This window comes from Miniopterus natalensis, chromosome 3, assembly GCF_054644295.1.
Source record: "Miniopterus natalensis isolate mMinNat1 chromosome 3, mMinNat1.hap1, whole genome shotgun sequence".
Taxonomy (NCBI): Eukaryota; Metazoa; Chordata; class Mammalia; order Chiroptera; family Miniopteridae; genus Miniopterus; species Miniopterus natalensis.
In genome coordinates this window covers 83,062,626-83,087,570 of record NC_142083.1, presented here as the reverse complement: position 1 = coordinate 83,087,570, position 24,945 = coordinate 83,062,626, and the positions used below count along the sequence as shown (strand labels likewise).

The following is a 24,945-nucleotide window of genomic DNA, read 5'->3' as shown; positions in this document are numbered from 1 at the left end:
CCCCAACCCCACCCCCAGCGGTTTCAGGAGGGATGTTGTCAGCCAGGCCACCGCCATCTCATTTTCATTGCTCCCGAGGAGGCACGACGTGAGCAGAGTCGGGAAAGGGAGAGAAGTGTGCTAACAGTGCTCTGCGCAGAAAGGGGAGGGAATGCAGGCTGGCAGCCGGAGCCGCCGGGCCGGGGAGACTGGGTTTGGAGGGTGTTTGCTGGCAGCTTCTGCAGTAGCCTCTGCCCCTTCCCTCCCTGCTTGCCGCTGTTCCATTCCCTATCTCACTCCCTCTCCTCCCCCTCTCCCCCCTCCACTGATGGTGGGTGGGTGGGTGGGTGGAGACCTGGAGATGGGGCACAGGGCTCACCCTGCAAGGCTCCTCCAAGCAGCCCCCCCCTCACCTGGACAACGGAGTGGATGGAAAAGGGCAGGAAAGCCTGGGCCTTGTTGAGGATGTTGAGAACCGTGAGGGTCACGAAGGCTTTCTCGGCGTCTATGGCATTCTCCTCGGTCGCCAGAGTATGGACGGTAAACACAACCAGTGCCACCTGGGTGAGACACGGGGAGACATGAGCTGACCTGAGTGTGGCCAGGGAAGCCTGAGCCAGCTGTGGTATCTCAGGGGTCTGTGTGACCTGTCCACCCGGATCTCCCCTCAAATTTGGCTATTGGTGAAGGGAGCGTGTGCAGGGCCCCGCCGTCAGTAGGTATCAGAAATTCTGGGTTCCAGGCATTGGGGGGGTACCACCGTTCTCCCATCTTGGTAGCATTTTTGTGTTTCTAGGCGTGGGTGGGACTTGTGATTCGAGAATCCCTTGGAAGATGACTGAAAGTAGCAAGTATCGGCAGCACTTGAGGGCTCTAGGTATTGGTGGCAGTTGTGGTTCAGGATGTCATTTGGTGTGATAGTTTGGCTCTAGACATTGGGGATGTTTTGGTTCTAAATGTGGCTTGGTGTGGTGGTTCAGTTCTAGATGTCGCTGGGTATGATAGTTTGGTTCTAGATGTTGGTAATGTTTTGGTTCTAGATGTCGCTTAGTGTGATGGTCACTCTGTGTGATGCCTAGTCAGTGTGACACTCACTTGTGACTGTCACTTGGTGTGATAGTGACTCGGTGATCCTTTCTGGGGAGGCCTCATGGTTCTAAGTGATGGCACTTGCAGTTCCAAGTGTTGACTGTGTTGGTGACATCTGGTGTCATGGCAGATGGCCCCTGGGATTCTAGAACCTTCTGGAAACAGTGGTTAAGACCCACTTGTCACCAGCCTTGAATGTTTTATGAAGGGTTTGAATTTTATTCTGGACACAGCTGTGAGGCATTGTGGGTTTGACTGCAATGGGGTGACTGCAGGCAAAGCCATGCTTTGAAGGTTAAATTTACGAAATCAATTGGAAAAAGACGGGACAGGCACCGTGCCCAGTGGGGGGCCGCAGCAGGGTGAACTTGGGAGCCCATCTCTGCAGCTTCCCGCACCTGTCACCGATTCCCCATGGCAGTAGAAACAGCAGTTTCAGAAGCTGGAACTTTCAGGGCAACGACAGACCTCACTGGACACTGCCGCGCTCAGGGGAATGGCCTGACTGATTCGCTGACCAGCAGAAAGCAGGGACCCCTGAGCGAGAGCAGGGTGCAGGGAGGGTGCATTTTGATGGTCAGGGTGGTCTGCAAAGAGAGGCTCTGGGATCCAGGGCTCTGCCTACCTCATCCCCCCCCAGCACTCCCTCCCCCAGTCCACGCTCTGCAGGGAGACCAGGGTGACGTCACCAGAAATGTGGACACTTGGAAGGACACCAGAGACACAGAGAAGAGGAGTCCGGAGGTCCTCAAGGCGCCCAGCTCCTGGCCCCGAGTGCGCAGGACTCTCTCGAGAAAGGCCCCCTCCCAGCCATGGCACTTGACAGTCCTCATGTTCCGGAGGATGCAGCTGGTGAGCCGCGCCCGGCAGTCCTTCTGCCTCATTTGCTCTTCCTGGGGACAGAGGGAAGAGGGGGAGGGGACAGGGAAAGTCTAGAGTTCTCCTTCCCTGCAGCTATCACACCACCCCTTCAGCAAATCCTGCTGGTTCAAACCAGGCCCCAAGCTGTCTGCCTTTCAGCACCTGTGTCCCCAAAGCTGTGGCCCGAGCCACAGTCATCTCCTTCTAGACCGCACCATCTCACTTCGTCCCCCTGCTTTTGCATTCATCACAGGGATGATTCGCCATAACAAAGGGAGGCCTCCCAATGGGCTGGAAACAGAGGCAGGGCCCAGACCCAGCTGAGCATGGTGCCATCAGGAAGGAAGGCTTCCCGGAGGTGGGGGTGACACACGAGCTACATCAGAAATGATGTGGAGGTGCTGAGCACACCGAGGATGGGTGTGGGCAGGGGAAGATGGAGGGGACAGCATTAGTAGGAGGATATCCAGTGTGGTCAGAGTGTGGGGACTAAGAAGGAGAGGTGGCCTGGGTCATGTTGGGACTTGGAGGTCTGGCAGAGGAGTTGAGGCCACTGGGTTTCACCTTTGAGGGGCATCATTAGAGGGGCAGATGTGTGGACAGTGTATTAGAGGAGGCCAGACGGGAGGCTGGAGAAACAGTTTATACGACACCTTCCCTCCCTCCCTCCCTCCCTCCCTCCCTCCCTCCCTCCCTCCCTCCCTCCCTCCCTCCCTCCCTCCCTCCCCTCCTTCCCTCCTTCTTTCAATTTGAAGGTGAGGCCAACCAAATTAGCTGACTTATTGGATGTGAGTAAAGGAGAGGCGTCAACACTGACCCATGGTTATTTTGTGGCCTGGATGCTGGAGGGACAGAGCTGTCACCCCCCCCCCCAGATGGGGGGTTGTGGGAATGCAGGTCTGAATGACTGAAACGACTCATACCATGGCCTGCACCTCTCCCCTCCCACCTCCCTGCAGACCCTCCTTCCATTTCTCCTGGGTGTCCCCTGTCAAATGACAAACCTGGTGGTGGTTCCTCTTCTTGGTGATGAAGAAATTCAGAGGGAGGAGGCCCAAGAAGACAGCGATGGCGGTGAGGGCAGAGGGTCCTAGAAGCTAGAGACAGAGGGAGAATGTCATGAGATTCCTACAGGAGCCCAGCTGTAGACTCGGAGGGGTTGGTCAGCACCAGGGGTTGGGGTCGGAGGCTCAGGCTTGGCTCTGAAGTCAGGGAGGTGTCAGAGAGTCTGGTGAGGGCAGCTGGTGGGTCATGGAGACCAGGACTCAGGGCAGACACCTAGAAGGAGACGCCTTCTACATGAGGGAGCGGAAATGATGGACTTCACACAACAGGGGCTTGGGGGTAATATTCAACACAGATCATGCATCTAAATGGGTGGAACAAGGAAGGTGTGCCTGGTTGGGATGGCGAAGTCAGACCTCTGGAATCAGGATCTGGGTTCAAATCCTGACTCTAACACTCGCTTGTGTGACCTTGGAAAAGTGACTTACCCCTCCCCAAGCTGCAGTTTCCTCATCTGTTAAATGGAAACAGAGCTGTCCCCAAAGCCTAAGGTCAGTGCTCATGCCATACAATCCATTATTATCCTAATCTTCATTTTACCCCTGACAAGGGTCGCAGATTTAGCAAATAAACATATAGGACACGTGCCCAGTTAAATTAGGGTTTCAGATAAACAGTGAATGTGTTTTTAGTATAAGTGTGTCCTGTGGAATATTTGGAACATACTTATACTAAGAAATTATTCAATGTATATGAAATTTAGACTTAACTAGACACCCTGTTTTTTTCTGGCAGCCACCCCCAGCTTTGTGACTGGACAGTTGCCTTCCCTCTTAGCTCTGGTTATGGAAAATGTGGAGGTGGAGGGGTAGAAGAAATGATTTTTAAGTGGCTGTGACTTTTTGAGATTCCTTCTGGGGTCATTTGGGCCCATTTTCTAGACAAGCCTCAGCCTCTCTCCAGTCTGTGGACCTTGGTTTCTCCTATTAGCCAAAAACAGTTCTTAAAATTTCCTAGACGACTGAGCAAGCCGGTTTGTTTCATTTATGTAGCAATAGTGCCACCCATTGGCTAAATTGAGAAGTGCCCAGAAGGCAAATACTGTACCAGCTGTCATAGCCAGTGTTGCGAAAATGCTACAAATGCTAACCACAGCAATCCCAGCGCCCACCCCTCCTTAACCAGGATCTCAGGGTGATCCTCTGAGTAGGGGCTCTGTCTGCTGAGAGGCCAGGAAGTGATGGGTGTGCTGTCCGCAGGTTCACTTGGGTCACGGGTCAGCCTACTCAATTGTCCTGCATTTTCCCAAGTGTCCTCCCCCCCCCCCTTCCTATCATAACAGCTAACACCTGCGTACTGCGCTTCAGGAACTCTTCCAAGTGCCCTACGTGTACTTGCTGAGCACCTACTGCATGCTAGGCCCTGGAACACCAGGTAGCAAGTCAGAAAGGCTCTGGGCCCTGCCCTACAGGTGTGTGGAAGCAGTAGAAAATGACCAGCAACGAGGAGGGCACACAATAGGTGGCATATGGGAGTATTCCACGCTCACTCACAACCACTATGCCCCTGGTACGCCCACCCAGGGGCCTGAGAATGACGGCCCGTGGGCCAGATCCCTCCACCTGCTTTCCTACAGCCACGAGCTGTATAAAAATTTTTAACGGCTTTTAAATTTTTAAATGACTGAAGAAAATGAAAAGAATAAGACTATTTAGGGGCATGTGAAATTAAAATTTCAGTGTCATAAACAGCTCCTCTGGAACCTGGCCTTGTCTATCTGGTTAGTATAGTCCGTTGCCGCTTTTGCATTAGAAGGGCAGAGCCGAATAGTTTTCAGAGAGACCACATGGCCCCCAACGTCTAAAGTACTTACAATTTGGTCCTTTATGGAAAAGTATGTGAGCCTCGCACCTACAACTGGAGTAAGGTCTTCAGATGAACTGTCCCACCTTCACGCATAATTAATAATATGGGCCAATACCTGCAGAATACAGCTGTGTGCCCGACACGGTTCTAAGTCTCACAGGTATTAGCTCATCTCATACCTCAGCATCAAGGGCAGGGGCACTGTTGGTAACTATGATTCTCGCCTTACAGATGAGGAAGTGGACACAGACAGGCTGTTACTTGTGCAAGGTTTTCTATCTAGTAAGTAGTAAAAGCAGGATCTGAATCCAAGCAATCCCACTCCAAAGTCTGTGATTCAGAAAAAAACTCTGCTTTTTTTTTTTTGCCACTAGGTAGCAAATTCTTTCCCCTAAAATGTTTTGTCTTTTTTGTTGATGGTGCTGGTGCCCTAGTGTTACTGGTGACTTCAAACGGGCTTAATCTCTCTCCTCAGAGGTGGCAATACCCAAGAGGGGGCAGTGTCATCATTATCGTCAACATTTTACAGATGAGGAACCTGAGGCCCAGAGAGGGTGAGCATCCTGCTCAAGGTCAAGTGAAGGCCATCCTTGTCTAAGACTTTGCCCATTCCATCAGCCCACAGTGTGCAGAGGGAGACGGGAATAAGGGGGGGGGGAGGGGGATAGGACTCAGCTCAGATCCCAGGGGCCTCTGCCCAGCACACCTGCCAGAGGTAAACAAAGCAGACTATGATCCAAACGAGGGGCAGCCACAGCCCGTTGAGGAACAGGACGCTCTCGGACAGCCGCTGCGCGTCCACAGACACCAGGTTGACCACGTCCCCAACTGCGCTGGTCTTTTTGGAGCCGCTGGACAGAGCCAGGACCTGGGTAGGACAGGAGGAAGGAGACCTGAATCTGAGGGAAGGCCTGGGCCAGGGGGGTGGAGGGACACAGGAGGCCCGAGGCGCAGAGGGAGCAGGAGCGCAGCCACCCGCTGGCCTGGGTCTAAGCCGAGTGCCCCAGCTGGTTGAGTCAGGTTTCTTTACCACCTGAGCCTCCGTTCACTCATCTCTAAAGTGGGCTAATAAAGATCCCCTAAGCCAACCTCCCGGGGCCTTTGTGAGAATCCAGGGAGATGACAGAAACGAAAATACTCTGAACTCCCTAAAGCATTGGAGCGATAACAGTCAATCACATAACAAAAAAACCTTGGGTTTGTGACGACAGTGGTGGTCATTCGCTGTGTGCTGTGTCGTGAGCACAGTGTTCGATAAACAGTGTCATCATTTTCTGTGATGAACACATCACACAACTGTATGCGGCAGGTACTGCCATATTTCTATTTAAAATGCCTCTATTTTTGTATCATTAAGGGGAAAAAAATCAATGCTAATTAAATTCAGTCATAAGGCATCTTGATTTCAGAAGTGTTAAAAAAGTGTGACTAGAATCAATGAAATGCAGAGTTACTAATCCCATTTTACAGCTAAGGAAACTGAGGCACAGAGAAATTGACCAACATGCCCAATGTTGGAGGGCTTGTAAGTGATGAGGCCAGGTTTGGAATCCAGAAGGAACAAGGCATGACCCAGGCTCAACAAGGTGATAGATGGACCCCTCCAGGCATTTAATGTGCCTCTCAAATACCAACCTGGTTCTCTGGCAGCCCTAAATCTGCCCTAACCCTGGGGCCACAGTGGACCCCTTCCGGCCTATTGAATGCTGTTTTACTTGCAATCCTCTCTCTGCTGAGTGCATGAGGGAAGAAGTGAGGGGGTAAAGGAATAGGCTGGGAATGACTGAGTGTAGAACTTCTCCAAAAAAATCTTTGAATCTTTGCTGAGCACCTACTCTGTGCCTGACACTGAGCTGAGAACTGAGATTATAGCTGTGAAAGAGAGAGGCGGGGGCTTGCTCTCCTGGGAGGGGGGTTTGAGCTGGGAACAAAGTTAAGTAAAGACTCACCTAGCTCACTCCTTAATGGCAGCTATGATGAGGGCCATGAAGAAGTGTTTTAAATCCAGGTGTTATTATTCAGGCAAGGCAAGGCCCATGGATCAGGAGATGACTGTCATTGACCAGACAGCTCTTATACTCACAGATCTCAAGAGGAGAGGGTGCCCTATGCTAGGAGGGGCCACTCAGGGAAGCGCCTGGGTTGGGCAGAGGGAGAGGCCTGCACTGTGGTTTTCACAGGAAGGAAGGTCAGGCAGGGTAGGCAGGTTTAGGGCTGGCTTCTTTCAATAATCCCAGCAAGCTCTGGGGCATGGGGAGCTGTCCCTAGGTGTCTGGCCCTGGAGTGATTGGGGGGTGGGGGTAGTGGCCCAGAATGTGAGCGCCCCATACTCTGGTGGGTGCTGGGTGGATGAGGCACTCTGGATTAAGTGGTTTGGGTATGAAAGGTGTGCTCTCAGGTGAATCATTTACTATCTCTAGGAATTGGCTAGCTGGGAAGGGACAGTCCCTCCAGGATCAGTAAAGCCCCAGATATCAAAACACCAGGTGCAGAAAAGAAGAAGACACAGTTCATAGAGCAGTGGCCCAGAGAGGAGAGGGAGGAAGATGCGTGTGATGTGAGGAGGTCAGAGAGGCCCTCGGGTCAGATCATGCAGGACCTTACAGAAATAACCAGGAAGGTGAGAATGTAGCGTAAGCGTAAGTCCTATTAGTGAAGGAATGAATGAGTGTGCCTTCCAGCACAGATGATATTAACAGTTCGGTGATGTGACCCTTACCGGCTAGAGCATTTGCATGTAAATCAGGACAAGATGGAGAGAAGGGACAGGCCTGAACCTCTCCCCAGGCTCACCTTTCTGTACACCAGGCCAGTGATGGCCGTCCGCAGCCTTATCTGCAGCACCTTGAGTCTGTACATGTGGTGCTGCTCAAACAGCGTTTGCAAGCAGGCGGCGAGGAACATCAGCACTGCGACCAGATAACCCTTCCAGGCCGGGGCCGTGGAATCGCCAATGAACTCCAGAAAAAGGCTTGGGGGAGGAGGGAGAAGGTACAGCTGGTGAGAGAAGGTGCCTGCCTGGCCAGGTCTGGAGGACTAGACAGTGTGGAAGATTTCCCCCCTCCCAAAAAAATGACCAATTATTTTCCCCACCGTCCACACTCATTTTCAAAGTGACTTGCAGCAGCTCCAGTCAAGAGGTGACGTTTTTACCCCCACCTGTTATGGGCTGAGCTGTATACCCCACAAAATTCCTATGTTGAAGTCTGAACCCCCAGCACCTCAGAATGCAACTGCATTTGGAGATGGGGCCTTTAAAGAGGCAAATAAATTAAAATGAGGCCATCAGGTGGGGCCTTAATCCAATATGATTGGTGTCCTTGTAAGAGGAAATTTGGACAGATGAGGAAACACTTGGGGTGCATGTGCACAAACTGAATTGCTAACCCACATTATCATAAGTAAATAAGTAGTTTAAAGCCCTTCACTTTTGGGGTGTTTTGTTATGCAGCAAAAGCTAACTGATACAGTCCGGTTAGAGGTCACTCATTTTCTCTCCCCAAGGTCAGCCACCTTCTCATTTGTTTTTGTTCTTCTCAGTGTCCTTCCACCCACCCTCCAGTTCCCTGAGCAGAGGTCTGGACAGACCAGGAGAGCTGAAGTCCCCATGGCCCTAAGGACACCATCAAGGGACCACCAACCTTAGCAAGGCACCCAAGGCTTGAACCTACCTGAGGAGCTTGGGGACAGTGAACCTGAAGACATCACTGATGACAAGGCTGAGGGTCCCCAGGAGGAAGGTGGAGCGGAAGACCTGCCAGATGGCCCTCAGCAGCGGGCCCCTCGGACTCCCGCTTTGCTGTAGGAAGGCCTGGGTCTCTGCGGCCTCCCCGCCACGATGGAGGCTTCCTTTCCTTTTAAATACCGTCACCTCGGTGTGCCTTAGGGGAGAGGAAAACTCAGCTCTGGGTCCTTGCAATAGATCGAATGTGCGTTTCCCCAATTTCATATGGTGAAACCCTAGCCCCCAATGTGATTGTATTGGGAGGTGGGGCCTTTGGGAGGTGATTAAATCATGCGTGTGGACCACTCCTAAATATAAAAGACCCCCGGGAGCTGCCTCACCCCTTCCACCCAGGGAGAGGACTGAGTCTAGGAAGCGGCCCTTGCCAGACACCAAACCTGCTGGTGCCTCGATCTTGGACTTCCAGCCTCCAGACTCTGAGAGATACATTTGTTGTTTATAAGCCACACAGTCTATGCTATTTGCTAGAGCAGCCCAAACGGACGAAGACAGTCCTTTCTAACATTCTCAGAAGAGGCAGCTGAGCTGTCAGCAGCAGGACCCAGCATCACAGGGTTCATTCTCAACAAGGGGGTGGGCGAGCATGGATCCAGCCTTGCCTCCTCACCTGTTCTTCCGGACCCCCCAGGCGCCCACTTATGAGTGGGCGGGGTGGAGGTGGGATGGGTGGGCAGGAGGGCAGCCCCAAGACCTCATGGATGGTGATGGAAATACACATGCTTTGAGCACCTACTATGTGCCAGGCACTCCTTAGTCTACCTAAGGAATCTGGCAAGCAAGGTGTTGTCCCCATTTCGCAGATGAGGAAACTGAGGCTCAGAGGGTGAACTTGTCTGGGGGCACACAGCTGAGAAGAACTTGGATTTGATCCCAACTCTTCCTTCTGGCCCTTTTTGATCCAATACGCGGCCCTCCCTTCTTCCACAGCTGCCGCCCTGAGGTGGTTTAGAACTGCTTTAGAATCCTGCTGATGTCCATGGGCCTGGCACTCCTGGTCTGGATGAAACCATACACAGAAGCTCAGGCAGCCTTGAAGCAATAAGAGCCCTAGCCCTTGGTGACAGCCAGGGGCCACAGGGAAGGCTAGAGTGAGGGAGTGTGAGAAGGAGGCGGAGGCCAGAGGACCCTGCCTGAGGCCAGCAGTCCTCAGTCATAGAGAGAGGCTAACAGTGACGCAGCTGCTGACAGCCCGGTTGCTGTGTGGCCTTGTGCAGACTGCTCCCCTCTCTGTGCCTCTGTGTCCTCATGTGTGAAAGGTTGGAGTTGGTCTCACTCTCTGAGTCCCTTCCAATTCTCACAACCTATGGGTTATTATTAATGTCAATGACCATGTACAGAGCTGGGACCCAGGACCAGGCGCTGGAGTCAGTCCTTTACCAGCACGATTGCACTGACTCCTCTCAACCTCCCTGCCTGGTGGGTTTCATGGGCTCCCCACTTATGTAAGTCAAGACAGATGCTCAGAGAGATGGTGACAACTGCCTGAGGTCACACAGCAAGGGCAGAGCAGGGATTTGAGCCCAGATCTCCATTCATGGTTTACACAGTAGCTCTTTGGGGCCCTCACCCACCAGCGAAAAGAAAAAGAAAAAACCCTGGTGAGCATGGGTGGCCAGACTCTCACTGACAAGGTCAAGGCCTTGCCCCCCATCCCTGGCCTGGTTTGTTTGGTTTGGCATCTCAGAGGGTTGTGGCTTGGCCTTTGTCACTGAGCTGTGCATGGCCTGCCGCTCACAAACATTTTGGTATTTGGGTCCCAAATGCCAAAAGGATGTCCCCTCCTTGCAGAGGCCATCCCTGACCACCTTCCCCATCAGATCCCATCGTTTAATTATTTGCCTTCACAGCCTTGCTCACTCTCTCCAGCTCTCTCCTTTACTTATTTGTCTTGTTAGAACTCCAGATGGGGAGACTTTTTGGTTGTATTTCCCCCAGCACCTAGTTCAGCTCCTGAATGTAGTAGGCACTCCATTAATACTTGCCAAACAAATGAGGGAAAATAGGTTAAGTGTGATGTACGCAAAGGGCCTAACAGAAGTGCCTGGTGCATAATGTTATAAAGATCTGTGGGAAAAAGAAAGGAAGGGAGGGAGGGATCGAGGAAGGAAGGAAGCAGGCAACTTGGTTTGGTGGCCTGACCCTGGCCTTGGAGCCAGGAAACTGAGGTTTGAATTCCAGCTCTGTCCTCTCCCCTCTGAGCCTCAGTGTTTCCATCTGTAAAACGGGGTGGGTGAAGACCTAGTTGTGAAGGCTTCTTCCAGCTGGAAGTATTGCTCGGTTCTGTGCTAGCTGCTTGCCCCAGAACTCTGAGTCATTGTGGTTAGCCTGCAGGGTCTGTGGCAAACTCTGTCCTGTCCAGTGGGCTTCACTTTTCTTCAAGGAAAACCTTCAGACTGGTGTCTAATCTTTGGTCTCTGGTCATTTGTGCAGGACTTGCTTATGACCACAAGGTGAGACAGGGGTGTCGGTGAGTAGCCAGGTGTAAGCTGCAGGCTACAAAAGGGAGTGGCAGAGACTGTGGCGAGCTGAAGAGCACCTGCCCCATCTAAGGAGCAGCTGCCACCCAGATCCACTCTCCTGTTGTCATGGGGGCCTATGGCCCAGCACTCTGTCTACTTTAAGGGAGATCAGAATTTCAGATTTTTATGTGATACCTCCAACATTTAAACCTTGGCAACTTATTAAAAACAAAGCAAAACAAAACCCCCAAAGAACAAGAACAACATTACACCATGTGGGCCAAGCATACTTTGGGAACCTGAGTTGCCAGCAGGTGGCTGGTCTGTGACCTCTCAGGATGACATCCTCTCCCTTCCTCCAAAAGTTACAAAATATTTCAGGAACAAAACCAAAGTTCCCTCTGTGTGTGAGCAGTCAGCTCTGAAAATAACTGAGCTGGGTCTTTGTATAACCATGCCTTCTTCCTTTCTTTCTGCCCCCAGTTCAGGGATTCTCAGCCTGTTCTGGGGAATGTTTCTATCCACTAGTTCCAATATTCCCATGCTGGCATGGAGAGAGTGGGTGAGACCTCCAGGGCTTATTTTGAATGAATTCTGCCACTCAAAAGTAATTTAAGAGTGGAAGGGAAGTTCAACAAGATATGCCTGGGGTGAGAGAGAGAGCTGCTGTTTTGATTTGCTTGTATAACTCACCCCTTTTGGAGCAACACACCCCCTTCCTTTGGGGAACAATCCTTTCTCTCCTCTCCCCTCCCCTCCCCTCTTTGTGTGACTCTGAAGGAGCCACCAATCTTGGGGCCTGCTCCCTGGCCATGGGAGTGGCCCCTGAGAGGCACATGACTTGAACTGCCAATCAGAGGCTTTCCTTGGGATTTCCTATTTGGAAACTAGGTGAGATGGCTTTATGAAGAGAGCAACACACAGATAACACCTGAGCTGAGAGATGGAGGGAAATAATTTGGACACCGTGCAATCCCTGGATCCAGCCAGACCTGAAGCTAGACACACCTTCTCAGCTATGTGAGCCACTAGTCTCTCATTTTCTTTCTCTCTCTTGCTTCTTCCAATTTGTGGGATTCAGCCATCTACAGTCACCACCACAAAGCCCTAGAGTTTGCAGGGGAACCTTGTAACTCTTTCCACAGAGCTAAGTTACTTTCGTCTTTCCCCTGAAACACCAAGGCCCAGTGAGGTCAAGCGACTTGTCCAAAACCATCAACTACTTGATGGCAGGTCTGCATTTAACCCAGGTTTAATTAATGTCGTCAGCTCATTTCTCTAGAACAAAGGTCCCAAACTGGTTCTTCAGACTCCAAGGGCCCCACAGAAGTTCCAGAGATGTCGCAGAGGGCAAGAGCGAGGCAGAAAGGACAGGACTAGGGAGAGCTTGAAATGCTCTGGGTAACTGATATTGCTTGAGCATTTACCATTTTTGAGGAATTCGCTAAGTTCCTTTCTGAAATCATTTTTTTTTTCAGCTCCCACAAGTTACAAGTTAGGGGGCTAATGACATCCCCATTGAACATATAGGAACACCGAGGCCCAGGAAACTAATCACTCAGGTGATGTGATACATGAATAGTTGCCTGCACTTAGGATCCACCACTCAACTCTCCACCCCTAGTGTTAAAATATCCCTTCTGTTTCCTGCCTGCCATTCCACCATTCGAGCTTCTTCTTGGGGACCTTGTGGAGCTCCCACCTGGTCCATCTCCTTTGGAAACCTGCAAAGCCCTCTGGGAGGAAATGTCCCTTGAGCCTGACCAGTTAATGCTTAGTGAGATCAGCTGGCAGGAGGGGGACTCTGGAGATGGAGCCCAGAGGAGGGTCGGGGGGTTGTATCCGGGGTCAGGTGACAAGCTTGCTGCTGAGCTCTCTCTCCACTTCCACACACTCACCGCTGGGCTGCATTGCGGTTCCTTGTCCATTCCTTTTCGAGCTGGGAAACAAGTTCTTCGGAGGAGTTCTCTCTCCCAAGTGACCAGAGGTCTTTTGTTCCCAGTGGCCTCCTGTAGCCCCTCCAGATCAGCCTGTAAAAGAAGGTGACCAGGGTAAGCTCCTTCTGCCTTCTACCCTTCAAAGTCCTGGCCTGGTAGCTGTGTGACCCTGGGTAAGTCCCTTTACCTCTCTGCACCTCTGTTCACCCTCAGTAAAATGAAAGCAATTAGCTTAACTGCACCTAATATTTGCTGGGCACTTTTCCGTTTACAAAGATAATCTCATTTAATTCTCACATGAGTCTATCAATAGATTATTACTGAAGCATATTACAGATGAGGAAGCAAATAGAGACTCCGAGAGATTAAGTGATTCAACCAAGGGACGACCTGTGTAGCAGGGGAAATAAACCTCTCTTCCTAATGAACCAAGGAGAAGGTCTTATTTGGTGCTGGTCTTGAACTCCTCTCTGAAACTTTTCAAGTTCCCTTTCCTAACGCAGAGCAAACTCAGGCAAGCAACAGTTTGGATCTAGAAATTATTAATATTACTTGTTTTTCACTGAAATTATGGTTAGAGTTCTACATGACAAGCAATTCTATAGATTTTTCCAATTTGACAGTGATAGAAAGTTTCCTTTTTTAAAAAAAATTGATTTCAGAGAGAGGAAGGGAGAGAGAGAGAGAGAAACACCAATGATGAGAGAGAGGCCTTGATCGGCTGCCTCCTGCACGCCCCCTGCTGGGGATCAACCTGCAACTCGGTCCGCAACTCCACCAGGAATCGAACTGCGATCTCCTGGATCATAGGTTGATGCTCAACCGCCCAGCCATGCTAGCCAGGAGAAAGTTCCCTTTTTAAAAAAGGCTATTAAAGTAGAAAAGTGAGTTGATTTAAAGGAAAAATATTAAGTAAATAGTATATGAATAATATCCTAATATAAGGCAAAATGCTTGAAGAATGGTCCATAAATATCTATGTTTGGGAAACAGAGGGCTAGATCTGTTTTCTTCTAGCACTTCTATGCTCTTTCCACCAATTCTATACCCCCAGAGCATCCTATTCTGCATTTATTTAGCAGCTGCTTTATATAATACTCACTATAGACCAGACCCTGTTCTAAGTGTTTCATAAACCTTATCTCATTTAATTCTCACAACCCTATGAGGTAGATGCTATTATCTTCATTTTACAGGTGCAGAGACTGAGGCACAGAGAGGTTAAGTAGCTTTCCCAAGGTCACACAGCCAGGAAGTGGTCGGGATAAAATTCAAAACTAGGTACTATGAAATCTGACCACAGTGTGGTCAGGTGGGTGTCCAGCGGGTGGGGACATCCTCAGTGCCCAGTGTGCTGACCCTGGAGAAACATTTGTTCTTTCTACCAGCCTAGGAGCCTCCAGGGGATAAAGATTTGGTCTTTAACTCCTCACCCCTGGTGCTTAGCATGTAGTAAGCGCTTACTAAATGTTGATGGAATGAATGAAGCCGAGTAAGCGATGATTTTATTGAGCACCTGCCATGTACAAGCACTAAGCACTTCACATTCAATGAAGGTAGAGTTGCTCCCATTTTATAGAGGGGTAAACTAAGGCTTTGAATATTTGTGATACGGCCAGCTAAGAGATAGAGCCAGGATTCAAACCAAGATCTCACTTCAATGAGTGAGTAGGAGTGGGATGTGGATGACACGCACAATGAAACCTAAGAGGGACGTACTGAGGCTGGAACAGAGAAAACCAGCTGACCTTGGAACCTCATGGGGTAACAAATGAGGGCAGCAAATGCAGGTGGGTGGATGCACCATCCCAGCCCCTTCCCAGCTACTTTACTTACCCAGAAACCCACCAGAACATGGCCTTGGAGGGGAAGGAGGCCCCAGCTTCTGGACATGGATTCTGTAAAGACAAAAATGGGGCAGTGGGAGAACTCAGTCTCACATTCCATGGCCAGTATGTGGCAAGGGGAACCAAGGGCAGGAAGACAAGGTGAAGCGACCGACAGCTTAGTTCCAAAAGTGCACACCAGTGTGCCCTGCCTACTTGTCGAAGGTAGACACTAATGGGCTTGGCGCTTCCTAGCAGGCAAGGCAAAAAGGGATTGGGCCACAAGACTGACAGCATCCACAAGGTAAGAACTAACAGTTTCCCAGAACAGCTGTTATTATTACTGAGACCAGGCAGTTCTCAAAGCAAGGGCCATGCATGACATAGACAACATTCTGAGCCATATCCCTCAGTGAATGTGGTCGGGAAGTGGAGAGGGATCTGTCCTGAGATTTTGCCAGCTGCTCCAGAAAAAAAAAAAAATTGCACAGACCTATGTTCTTAGCCAACAGGGCATGAGAGTGCCCATTTCATCACATCTTTACCTCACAGCTTGTTATCAGTTTTTTTTTTTTTTTTCTGCCAATATCATAGGAAAGAGTTCTATTATAGTTTAACTTGATTATTTAAGCAGTTGAGCATCTTTTTAGATGACTCAGATCAATTGGTTCTTCGTCAGAGAATTCTTTCCTGATTTCACAGACTAGTTCAACATTACCTATTGTAAACTCTCATGGATCATGAAGTTCTCCCTGTAGAGCATTTGTAATTTTCCACTTATTTGTGTAATTATGTGATTAATGTTTGGTTCTCTTACTTGGCTGTTAGCTGCGTGATGACAGGCACGCCATCTGCTTATTCAATATAAGCCTCAGTACCTAGCTGGGGCTCAGAGTAGGGGCTGGCAAACTACAGCCTTGGGAGCCAAATCCGGCCCCCTGCTTGTCTCTGCAAGTAAAGTTTTATTGGAACACATTCATGCTCCTTTGTTGACATACTGTCTGTGGCTGCTTTTGTGCTACAGTAGCAGAGTTGAGCAGTTGCCACAGAGACCATATGGCCCACAAAGCCTAAGAGTGTTTTCCTCTTGCTCTGGACAGAAAAAGTTGGCCAACCCAAGGCATAGAGCAGACGTACAGTACATGTTTTGCTGAATGATGGAATGAATTAGAAAAGCAAAGGCCTATGTTATAGTTCATCCCCCTTCGGTCACATGGGGAGATTGAGACAGGAAATAGAACAGAGACAAGGGAGGCACTGCGTTGGAGACTTACCGACTGCTGGGGGTCTTTAGGAAAGAAGGGGGGTTGATCGGCCAGGCAGGACAGTGCAAACTGTGCCACCATCAGAGACAAGCACAGGTAGGTTGACAGGTGGCGGAAGGGATCACTCTGAAAGCCCTGTGGGAGAGAAGGCAGAAGTCCCACTGAGTCTAGGCAGGCGGACTGATAAGTCAACTGTGGGAACCCACCCTCTGATGCATTAGTGGATGGCCTGTGGAATTTTCCAATTAGCTACAAAGGTTATTTTGTAAAAATCTGTCCTTAAGGACAGAGCGTGGTTTTCTGTCTTCTTTTAAAAAGGAGCAGGATGGAGTAACCATTTGGCTCAAGAGGTCTTGGGTGAGCACCACCTATGCAAGTGGTTTTCAACTGGGAGTGATTTTGCCCCCAGGGGACATTTGACAATGTCAGTAGACATTTGGGGTTACCATACTGGGGAGGCGTAGTGCTACTGGCATCCAGGACGGAGGCCAGGGATTCCGCTCAACATCCTACAATGCACAAGACAGTTTCCCCACCCAAATCAGAATTATGCCAAGAATGCTGAGGTTGGAAAACCCCGGTCTAGCTACATATTTTTCTCTTTGCAGATAAAATGATCCATCACGCCCCTTAACACGGACATGCTGCTTTCCAGGTTAGGAAACAGAAATATGGGTGGATATACAAAATGAGTGTGGAAATACAGATGCACGGGAGCACGGATGGGGTGAGAAGAGGTGAGAATGAGGGGAAACCCGCATTAATGAGGAAGAGTGTGAGCAGGTGTGTGCCGCGGGAGGCCATCGAGAGGACGTGGCTGCTGGTTGACCTGGGCAATCAGAGGCTCCTCACCCTCCCTTGTCCCAGTGAGGCAGCCGTGAGAGAGCAGGTGTCGTGAGACTGTCTGAGCAGTCCACGTGACTGAGCCCCACTAAGGCCACTATATAAGCTTTAAGACTCTGGTGGGTGGGTGCGGAGATCTCCTGTCTTGCAGTGCCCAAGACGAGCCTCCTATGCAAGCTCCTTTGCTTGTGAAACTGCCACCTACCAGCCTAGAGGGGCTGCCTTTCCCGTCTCTCTTTGCCCTCTGTGTACAGGGCCAGCTTGGGATTTCACGTGGGAACCTCAAGCTTGCCAACCCACAGCGTGTCTGCGCCGGGTAGTGCGGGAGGGCTGTGTGAAAGTGTGTGCAGTGGGGGATGTTGGTGCCTGAGTCATGGGGGAACTTGAAGGCACAGCCACAACTGGGTGACGGCAAGTGTGAGTGGATGGGTGCAGGGGTGTGTGTGAGATGTTTCAGAGTCTGTGGGTCTGTGACCCACGAAGTGTGTGTCTGGTGTGCAAGTAAAGTGTGTGCTGTGAGTGTGTAAGACAATGAAAATCTGTGTCGATAAAGACATGTGGCCCGGCCGGGCGTGGCTCAGCGGTTGAGCATCGACCTAGGATCCAGGCGATCGGGGTTCGATTCCCGGTCAGGGCACATGCCCGGGTTGCGGGCTCGATCCCCAGTCAGGGGCTTGCTGGAGGCGGCCAGTCAATGGATCTCTCATCATTGATGTTAATCTCTTTTTCTCTGTCCCTCTCCTTTCCTCTCTCTGAAATCAATAAAGATATATTTTAAAAAAAAAGACATGTGGGATGATGGGTACTTCTGTGGGAGGGAGTGCATTAGTGAGTTGCGAGAATTTAAGCAACTGTGGTGTTTGTGTCTCTGTGTAGAGAATAAGTTGTGTGTGGAAAGGGGAGAAGAAAGGATGGGGCCCCGAGGCCTGAAACTGCCACACTGGTTTCCCCAGGTGGCCCAGGCCCCCACTTACCCCTTGCGAGGCCTGCTGGGCAGCAGTGATTGCTGGCAAGAGACAGCAGAGCAGCCAGTACCCAAACAGCACCCCAGATGCCTGGACCCCCTTTTTCCTCTCCATGTGGATCAAGAACACCGCAAAGGTCTGCACCAGAGAATCAGGACACACCCCTTAAGGTGGAGGGAGAAAAGGGGAGGGGGGAGCCCCAACCTGTCCCACACCCTCCATCAGGGCAGGAAAAGCAATAAAGCAGGAGCTAGCCGCAAGCCTGGGAATGTCCTTACCATCGTGGTGAGCCACATGGTGGGGTGAAGGAGGAATTCGGGGGCCTGGGGCATCCCCTGCTGGATTCTCCAAAGAGTGACAGACACGCTGGAGATGTACAGGATGATGAGGGTGAATCCAAGCACCTGGGGAGACAAGCTTAGATAAGGCTGGTGGGTGAACAGAGAGGTGGTGGCAAACTGCACAGTGACCCACGTCACTGTGGCTCTGGATGGGGCACTGCACCTACCAATGTCATAATTTAACAGTGACGATGTGACATTTGCCTAAGAAAAAGCAGATCGATCTTGACCTGTAACTGTCATATAATAACGCACCACAAGGATCTGAGCCAACCCTGTGTTTTCCAAAATGCTGGGGAGCTCCAATAGTGCACAGGAGAGACTTAGGTACAAAGGAACAGAGGGAGATAAAATCGACTTGACGGGTAAAAAAGTTACATTTTCTTCAAGTCTGTTTCAATCTCTACTATCAAATCAAGGAGCAACTCTCTGTTAGGAACTGTATGTCTCTAGATCCTCTCTAAGATGCTTCAGTGCCTCTTAAATAAGAGAAAGTGCCCGGCCAGGTGTGGCTCAGCAGTTGAGCATTGACCTAGGATCGAGGAGATCACGGTTTGATTCCCGGTCAGGGCACATGCCGGGGTTGTGGGTTCGATTCCCAGTAGAGGGCCTGCAGGAGGCAGCCGATCAATGACGACTCTCATCATTAATGTTTCTATCTCTCTCTCTTCCCCTCCCTTCCTCTCTCTGAAATCAATAAAGATATATATATTTAAAAAAAAGAGAGAAAGCAAGAAAGTGGGAGTGGCTATATGCGCGCGAGAGAAAACCAGACCTGGGCATACCAGAAAAAACTATTGAAAGTACCTCAGTTAGTCAAAGCAGGGGTCCTGCTACCACCCGCAGGCTGAGTTTGGCACGCTGCCTGTTTTTGAATTGCTTGTGAGCTAAGAATGGTTTTTGACATTTTCCAATCATTGAACAAAACTGAAAAAGTATATATGTCATGACGAGTGAAGATTCCATGAAATTCAAATTTCAGTGACTATGAATATCTTTTTATTGAAACACAGTTGTGCCTATTTGTTCACCTTGGCCTATGGCTGCTTTCCTGCTGCAATGGGACAGAGGCCACATGACCCTCAAAGCTTCAACTATGTAGTACTTGGCCCTTTAAGGGAGAGTGTGTCAACAATAGATCGTCAGCGATGGGACAAAAATTAACTAGGTGGTATGGGGATGAATGAACGTTGAAGGGCATTCTTGTAGAAGTCTGGAGGAGAAGGGGCTAGAACCTTGAGCAGAAAGGCTCACCCTTAGAATGCCAGTGTTTTCCGAACTCACTAAAACAGATACCTAACAATTTTAAGAACTGTTCTTTAGTACTGAGAGCGGGGAAGCATAAAGATCAATGCATAACTGTTAAAAATGTAAAAGTTTTATCCTCGCATGATCCTAAAATTACCTTGCACACCCATGCTTTGCAGAATGCCAGAAACTGTTTAGGAATGCACAAGCGTCTGTCTGGATGCGCGCGTGTGTGGACTTTCATTGTTACCAATCTGTTTGGGTGAACCCTGGCCCACTGAGTTTACCTCTGGATCCGGTGCAGTATTGCTCTGTTTGCTTAACAAGTTCCCTTCTTGTCCCTACCCCGTGTGCTCCTTGATAGGAGTGTCCACTTTGGGGTCTCTGCCAGGTTCCAGCCTACTCCTCCCCCTGCCCCTCAACTATGGTTTGGTTCCAGGCTCCCAGAGGCGGCGGCTACCATTTTGGTCTTGAACAGGGAGGACATGCGGAGGTAGCCCCTGCCGTGGCGGTGGATGCAGAGGAGGTGGATGGGGCCAAGGGCCCAGAGGTACATGGGGGGCACCCAGACTCCTGCCGTTTTCAGGAAGCAGAGGCTCAGCAGGCCTTCAGCCGTGGGCTCAGGCTCCGTCTGGTTCCAGACCTGAGGGAGTACCAGGGGGACACTTATGAGGGTACAATGCAGGGGCCCCAAACTCACCTGCTTAGGGGGCCAGGCAGCTTTTTGGACCCCTAACATTTACATGAAAACATGCCAAGCAAAAATCTTTGGAATACCTTATAATTCTCAACTCCTTTCCTGCTAACATCAACCCTATGAGGCTGATGAAATTATCACACTGATTTTGCAGATGAGCAAGCCGAGGCCCAGAGAGTTTGAGTAACTTGGCTGATGTCACCCAGCTGGGAAGTGGTGGTGCTGGGATTTGAACCCATGGGGTTGGGTCCGGGAGTCTAGGAGGCCTGCGCTCCCTGACAAGTGCTGGGCACAGACTGTCACTTAATCTCTATAACAACTCTAGGAGGTAGGTGTTACTGACCCAATTTCACAGACCTGGGAAACTGAGGCACTGAGAGAGGAACGGCCTTCTTTTGGCTCACACAAATAGGAAGTGACAGAGATGACTCCATGTAGGCCTGTCTGACCCAAACCTTGTTCTCAATTTATGATTCTTATCTTAGCCCCTCTGCTGGCCTTCTCTAACACTGGAAGTTTGAACATGAAGTTTAAAGAACATGGCCTCTTCAGTCCTCTCTCTACTGTATTAATAGCCCCTCAAACCCCTACCCACTGGTAATCCTGACTCCTCCCGGCTTCACCACTCACCAGCTCTGTAAACTGCAACCTCCCTGTGCCTCAGTTTCCTTCCCTGCAAAGGGGAGATAATAAGAGAATCACCCTCTAAGAGCTGTATTAAATGGGTTAATACCAGTAAAGCACATAGCATGATGCTGCGCACAAAGTAAGCCCTCATTTAAACATCAGCTATTATTTTTCCCATACCTACTTGGCCCCCCGAAATTCAGGGATTTTGTTACCCTCACTGCCACCCCATGAATTCCACTCCTTAGAGTCCTTTGCTAAGAGCCTAGTGAGAGAGATGGAGGTCTTATGCAAATAGGGGTCAAAGTTCCAGTATGTCTGGAGGCCCTTTTAACAGAGCTGGGATCTTCTGAGCATGGGTTTGGTTAAAGGGGTCGCCCTCCCCTGTGGTTCATCTGGCCTGGAATTTGGAGGTATCTCCCCTCCCCAGCACTATGCCTCCTGAGAGATCTACCAAGCCCAGAAAAGGGGACATGGAGATGGGGAAAGACACTCACTCCCAGTCCCATGCTGGGCTCTCCTGGAGCGGCCATCAGCGTTGTCCGTCCGTCCATCTGTCTGTCTGTAGGTCTGTAGGCCAGTCTCTGGCAGCCCCCTCGGCCTGGCTCCTAGACCGGGAAGGGGCGGAGCCCTGCAGGCCTGGCCAGGATTCCCGCTCCGGATTGCGAAGCACCGGGCAAGGTCCAGCCTCATGGTGGGGGTGGAGCAAGAAGAAGAGACTCGGAGAGGCCCCTGCGAGCTTCTGGGTGGGAATCCCCTAGCTCCAAAAAAATACAGTGGCATCTCCGTATAACCCTCCAGCCCCCTGCAAGTGTCACCCCAAACTTCTTGAACACTGTGGAACTGCAATTCCAGGAATTTATCCCCATGCAAAAACCTAATAGGTGCGCACGTGCTAAGAGTCCAACAACAGGGTGGGTGGGGGAAACTTCTGATTAAGCTGCAGTCTTCTCATCCATGGGGATGCTTCTAGGGTAGTGGAAAGGTTTTAAGAAGATTACTAGTAAAAAGTTCAGCACAGTGCCGGGCACAGGGTAAATGCTCAGCAAGTTAGCTATTATTAGAATTAATATTGTTATTTCATTCATAGGTTATTAAGCAGTGGTTCAGAGTGCCCTTGCAGAAATATATTAATTTGGAAAGATGGTTGCTAAATGCTAAGTGAAAAAAGAGATAATAGTATAAAATAGGCTATGATAATTTTCCAATATACATGTGTATATATATATATATATATATATATATATATATATATATATACACACACATATATATGTATATTAAGTTGGAGAAAATGGGAAAGTCAGGTCATTCACCTTCTTCTCCTGGGTCTTAAAGCAAGGTGTGTCCTCAGCCATGAGTTCTTTTTGGAAATGACTCTACGTGGCATATATGCATAAATAAAGAGATGGAAGTGCACTAAAGCAGTATCATGGGAATCCTAATGTTCTTTTCTTTTTCCTTTCCTTTCATATTTTCTTTCCTTCTGCAATGAGCATGCATTCCTTTCGGGATAGAAAAGAAAGACTAAGCTTTTCCAGACAGACAAACACAGATGCTCGGTTTGGGTGCAGAATTAAAATCCTCTGCTCTCTCTGTGCTGCCTTGTTACTTCCCAGAGTCTTGACATTTTTTTCTCCTGCCTTCTGCAGGACCACAATCACATGGGTTCCCCTGGCCTTTATTTTCCCCATTTCTTTTGGTTTTCCCTTCAGCCATCCCCCTTCATGGATCTTCTGGAAGAGCAGGGACACAAAAAAGCCAGATTTTTCTTGGAGCTGGGCGTGGCAAGTCTGCTGTTTACATTTAAATTATGCCTGTTTATTCGAGGTGATTTTAGTGGAGGCTGCTGGAAATTATGGGAGGCTTGAACTCCCTTCTGCCTGCAACTCATTCTCCAGTTGGCATTGCCACAGTCCTAGTCCTTTATTTCTTTGTTTATTTGAAGATGAATTTGAGGGAAATGGTGGAAATTTGAGGGGGAATGGTCAGGAAGGCAGGAAGAACATAGAGGAAATCTGTTGGTGAGCCAAGGACAGAACTTGGGCACCTGCAAGCCTGCTTTCCAGCTCTCTGAACATCACATGGCTGCATGCAGAGAGACCTAGACAAGTCCCTTTCCCTCTCTGAGCCTCAGTTTCTCATTCTGTAAGATGAGAAGGTTCCATAGGTCAGCATTTCCTAATTGGTGGCTTTCAGCCCCTGGTGATTTGCCAAGACAGGCCAGGGATTCATGTTAGGGAGGGTAAAGGGCATATATTTCTATTGTAGGTAACGAGCCTCAAGCAATAAAACAATTATTTAAATATTTTCTTTCTATAATGAAACAGTTGAGAGTCTCGCTGTATTTCAAGTGAGAATTCAGACCAAAAAACTGAAGTCAGGTGCTCTCATGATTGAGATCCTCAGTGGATGTATTGTAGCCAGTCTGAGTGTTTTTACCTTTGTATAGCTTAAGATCATTGAGATTCATAGTTTTTATTACTTGAATTATGACTCATTCTAGTGGGAAATTTTCTTTTACCTCATCATTTAGAAACAAAATATAAAAACTATCAAAATAAAGCATTCAATTTTTTTTTTTTTTTTTTTTTAGGAGCAAAATGGAAGAATTCCAAATGTCAAGTCAGAAAAAGCAATTTTTGTCTATTTCAATGTGGTGACCTGCAGTTAAATTCAGTCTATGTAATAGTATATATTAAATCTTGGGACAAAATACAACACACTGAATGAAATTCCTTTTCAGACAAATCATGCGTCATCTTACAGAGGTATTTCAAAGTAAATGAAACTGCATGCATGTCTTTCTTATGGGGAAAAAATCCCTCAAAATCTGTTTCATACAAATGTTATTAGAGCTGGGATTAAAATAAAATTTAAGTATGATTTAAATGTTATGCTGAATTTAAATGACCTATGTTTTGCTTAAAAAAAAAAAACCCCTTATTGGCCATTTTTCGTGGAAAAATGAACCAACTTATACACATTCCTAAAGTGGTTTTTGAGATTATATGTCACGCATGAAATATATGGGTCAAAAAGATTTGGGAAAACTGCTGAATACTTCGATCAACAGTCTCTCGTCCTTTCCAGTGTCAGGGATGCCGAATTCCAAAGTAGAGTTCTTTGGAGTTTGTGCCTATATGCACGCCTCTTGCAACTGCGCCTGTCAGACGGTGCGCGGAGTCCTCCAGGCCTCCAGAGGGCACGAAAGGCTTCTTTTTGTTGTTGAGCATGCGCGGGAGTCCTCTTGCCTGGGGGAGCGGGCGCGGGGCGGGAGCGCGCACGCGCGGAGGCGGCTGGGCGGGGCTTGGGCTGTCAGCGCCGGCGGAGGAGGAAGGAACGGGCGGCGTGCGGTGTGAGGAGCGGGACCGGCGCCTCGGCGGAGGGTCGGGCGGCGGAGGCCAGGCCATGCGGGTGTACCCGGGCGCTCGGCCGCCGGGGCCCGCGGTGGTGGCTGCCACCGTGGTGCTGCTGCTGCTGCTGAGCGGCGTGGGACCGGCGCGCGGCTCCGAGGACATCGTGGTGGGCTGCGGGGGCTTCGTCAAGTCTGACGTGGAGATCAACTACTCGCTCATCGAGGTGAGCGCCCGCCCCGCGGCCGGGCCGGAGCTCGCTGTGTGACCCTGGGCCAGTCACCCAACCTCTCTGGGCCGCAGTGGTCTCCTCTGACACTAAGCGGGTGCCGCCAGCCCCACCTTGTAGGAGTCCTTTCAAACCCTCTGCAGGCGCCGCGTGTCCGCCGCCGCCGCCGCCTCAGACGCGCTGAGGGGAGGTTCTCGCCGCGGGGGCCGCTGTGCGTGGGGCCGGGGCCCGAACCTGTGCGCGCAGGCGTGTGGGGGACGTTTCTGGGGATGGTGGTGCAGAACTTTCATCCGATCACCCCAAACCCAGGACCCTCCAAACCAAGACCCCCAGATTCTTGAAAACCGGGACAACTGCAGGTACCTAGAACCGGTTCACGGTAATCCAGAACCCAGACCGTCCCCAGAATCCAGGCCCCAGATCTCTGAACTCCCCGTCTCCGCAGGCCCCAGGCCCCAGGTCCTCAAAACAGACCCCCCTGAAACTCTGATTTCCCAAAAGCCATATTCCAGAACCCAGAGACCACAGTCTTACCCCGCCCCTCCCCATACCCCACAACTCAGAGCCCCCCCCCCCCCCCAAAAGTTCTACTCCACTAAACCCCTCC

The 24,945-nt window shown here is 50.0% G+C and overlaps 2 protein-coding genes across 4 annotated transcripts in view; one reads left to right on the top strand and one right to left on the bottom strand.

Moving 5' to 3' along the window:
- Positions 1-21,307, bottom strand: part of ABCC6 (ATP binding cassette subfamily C member 6) — a 45,469-nt gene extending 24,162 nt beyond the window's left edge. For all 3 annotated transcript variants that reach the window (XM_016196303.2, XM_087815108.1, XM_087815109.1), the window contains exons 1-13: positions 21,251-21,307; positions 19,890-20,072; positions 18,119-18,244; positions 17,850-17,978; positions 16,042-16,167; positions 14,778-14,839; positions 12,903-13,034; positions 8,472-8,681; positions 7,594-7,771; positions 5,507-5,668; positions 2,934-3,026; positions 1,758-1,961; positions 393-539 (exon numbers count right to left, since the gene is read on the bottom strand). In XM_016196303.2, the coding sequence (XP_016051789.2) occupies positions 393-539; positions 1,758-1,961; positions 2,934-3,026; positions 5,507-5,668; positions 7,594-7,771; positions 8,472-8,681; positions 12,903-13,034; positions 14,778-14,839; positions 16,042-16,167; positions 17,850-17,978; positions 18,119-18,244; positions 19,890-20,072; positions 21,251-21,307 (1,809 nt within the window). The remainder of the gene's footprint in view (positions 1-392; positions 540-1,757; positions 1,962-2,933; positions 3,027-5,506; positions 5,669-7,593; positions 7,772-8,471; positions 8,682-12,902; positions 13,035-14,777; positions 14,840-16,041; positions 16,168-17,849; positions 17,979-18,118; positions 18,245-19,889; positions 20,073-21,250) is intronic.
- A 2,857-nt stretch (positions 21,308-24,164) lies between these two features.
- The window catches only part of LOC107524384 (BOS complex subunit NOMO1), a 47,015-nt gene continuing 46,234 nt past the window's right edge, over positions 24,165-24,945 (top strand). The window contains exon 1 of the mRNA XM_016196298.2: positions 24,165-24,335. Within this exon, the coding sequence (XP_016051784.2) occupies positions 24,165-24,335 (171 nt within the window). The remainder of the gene's footprint in view (positions 24,336-24,945) is intronic.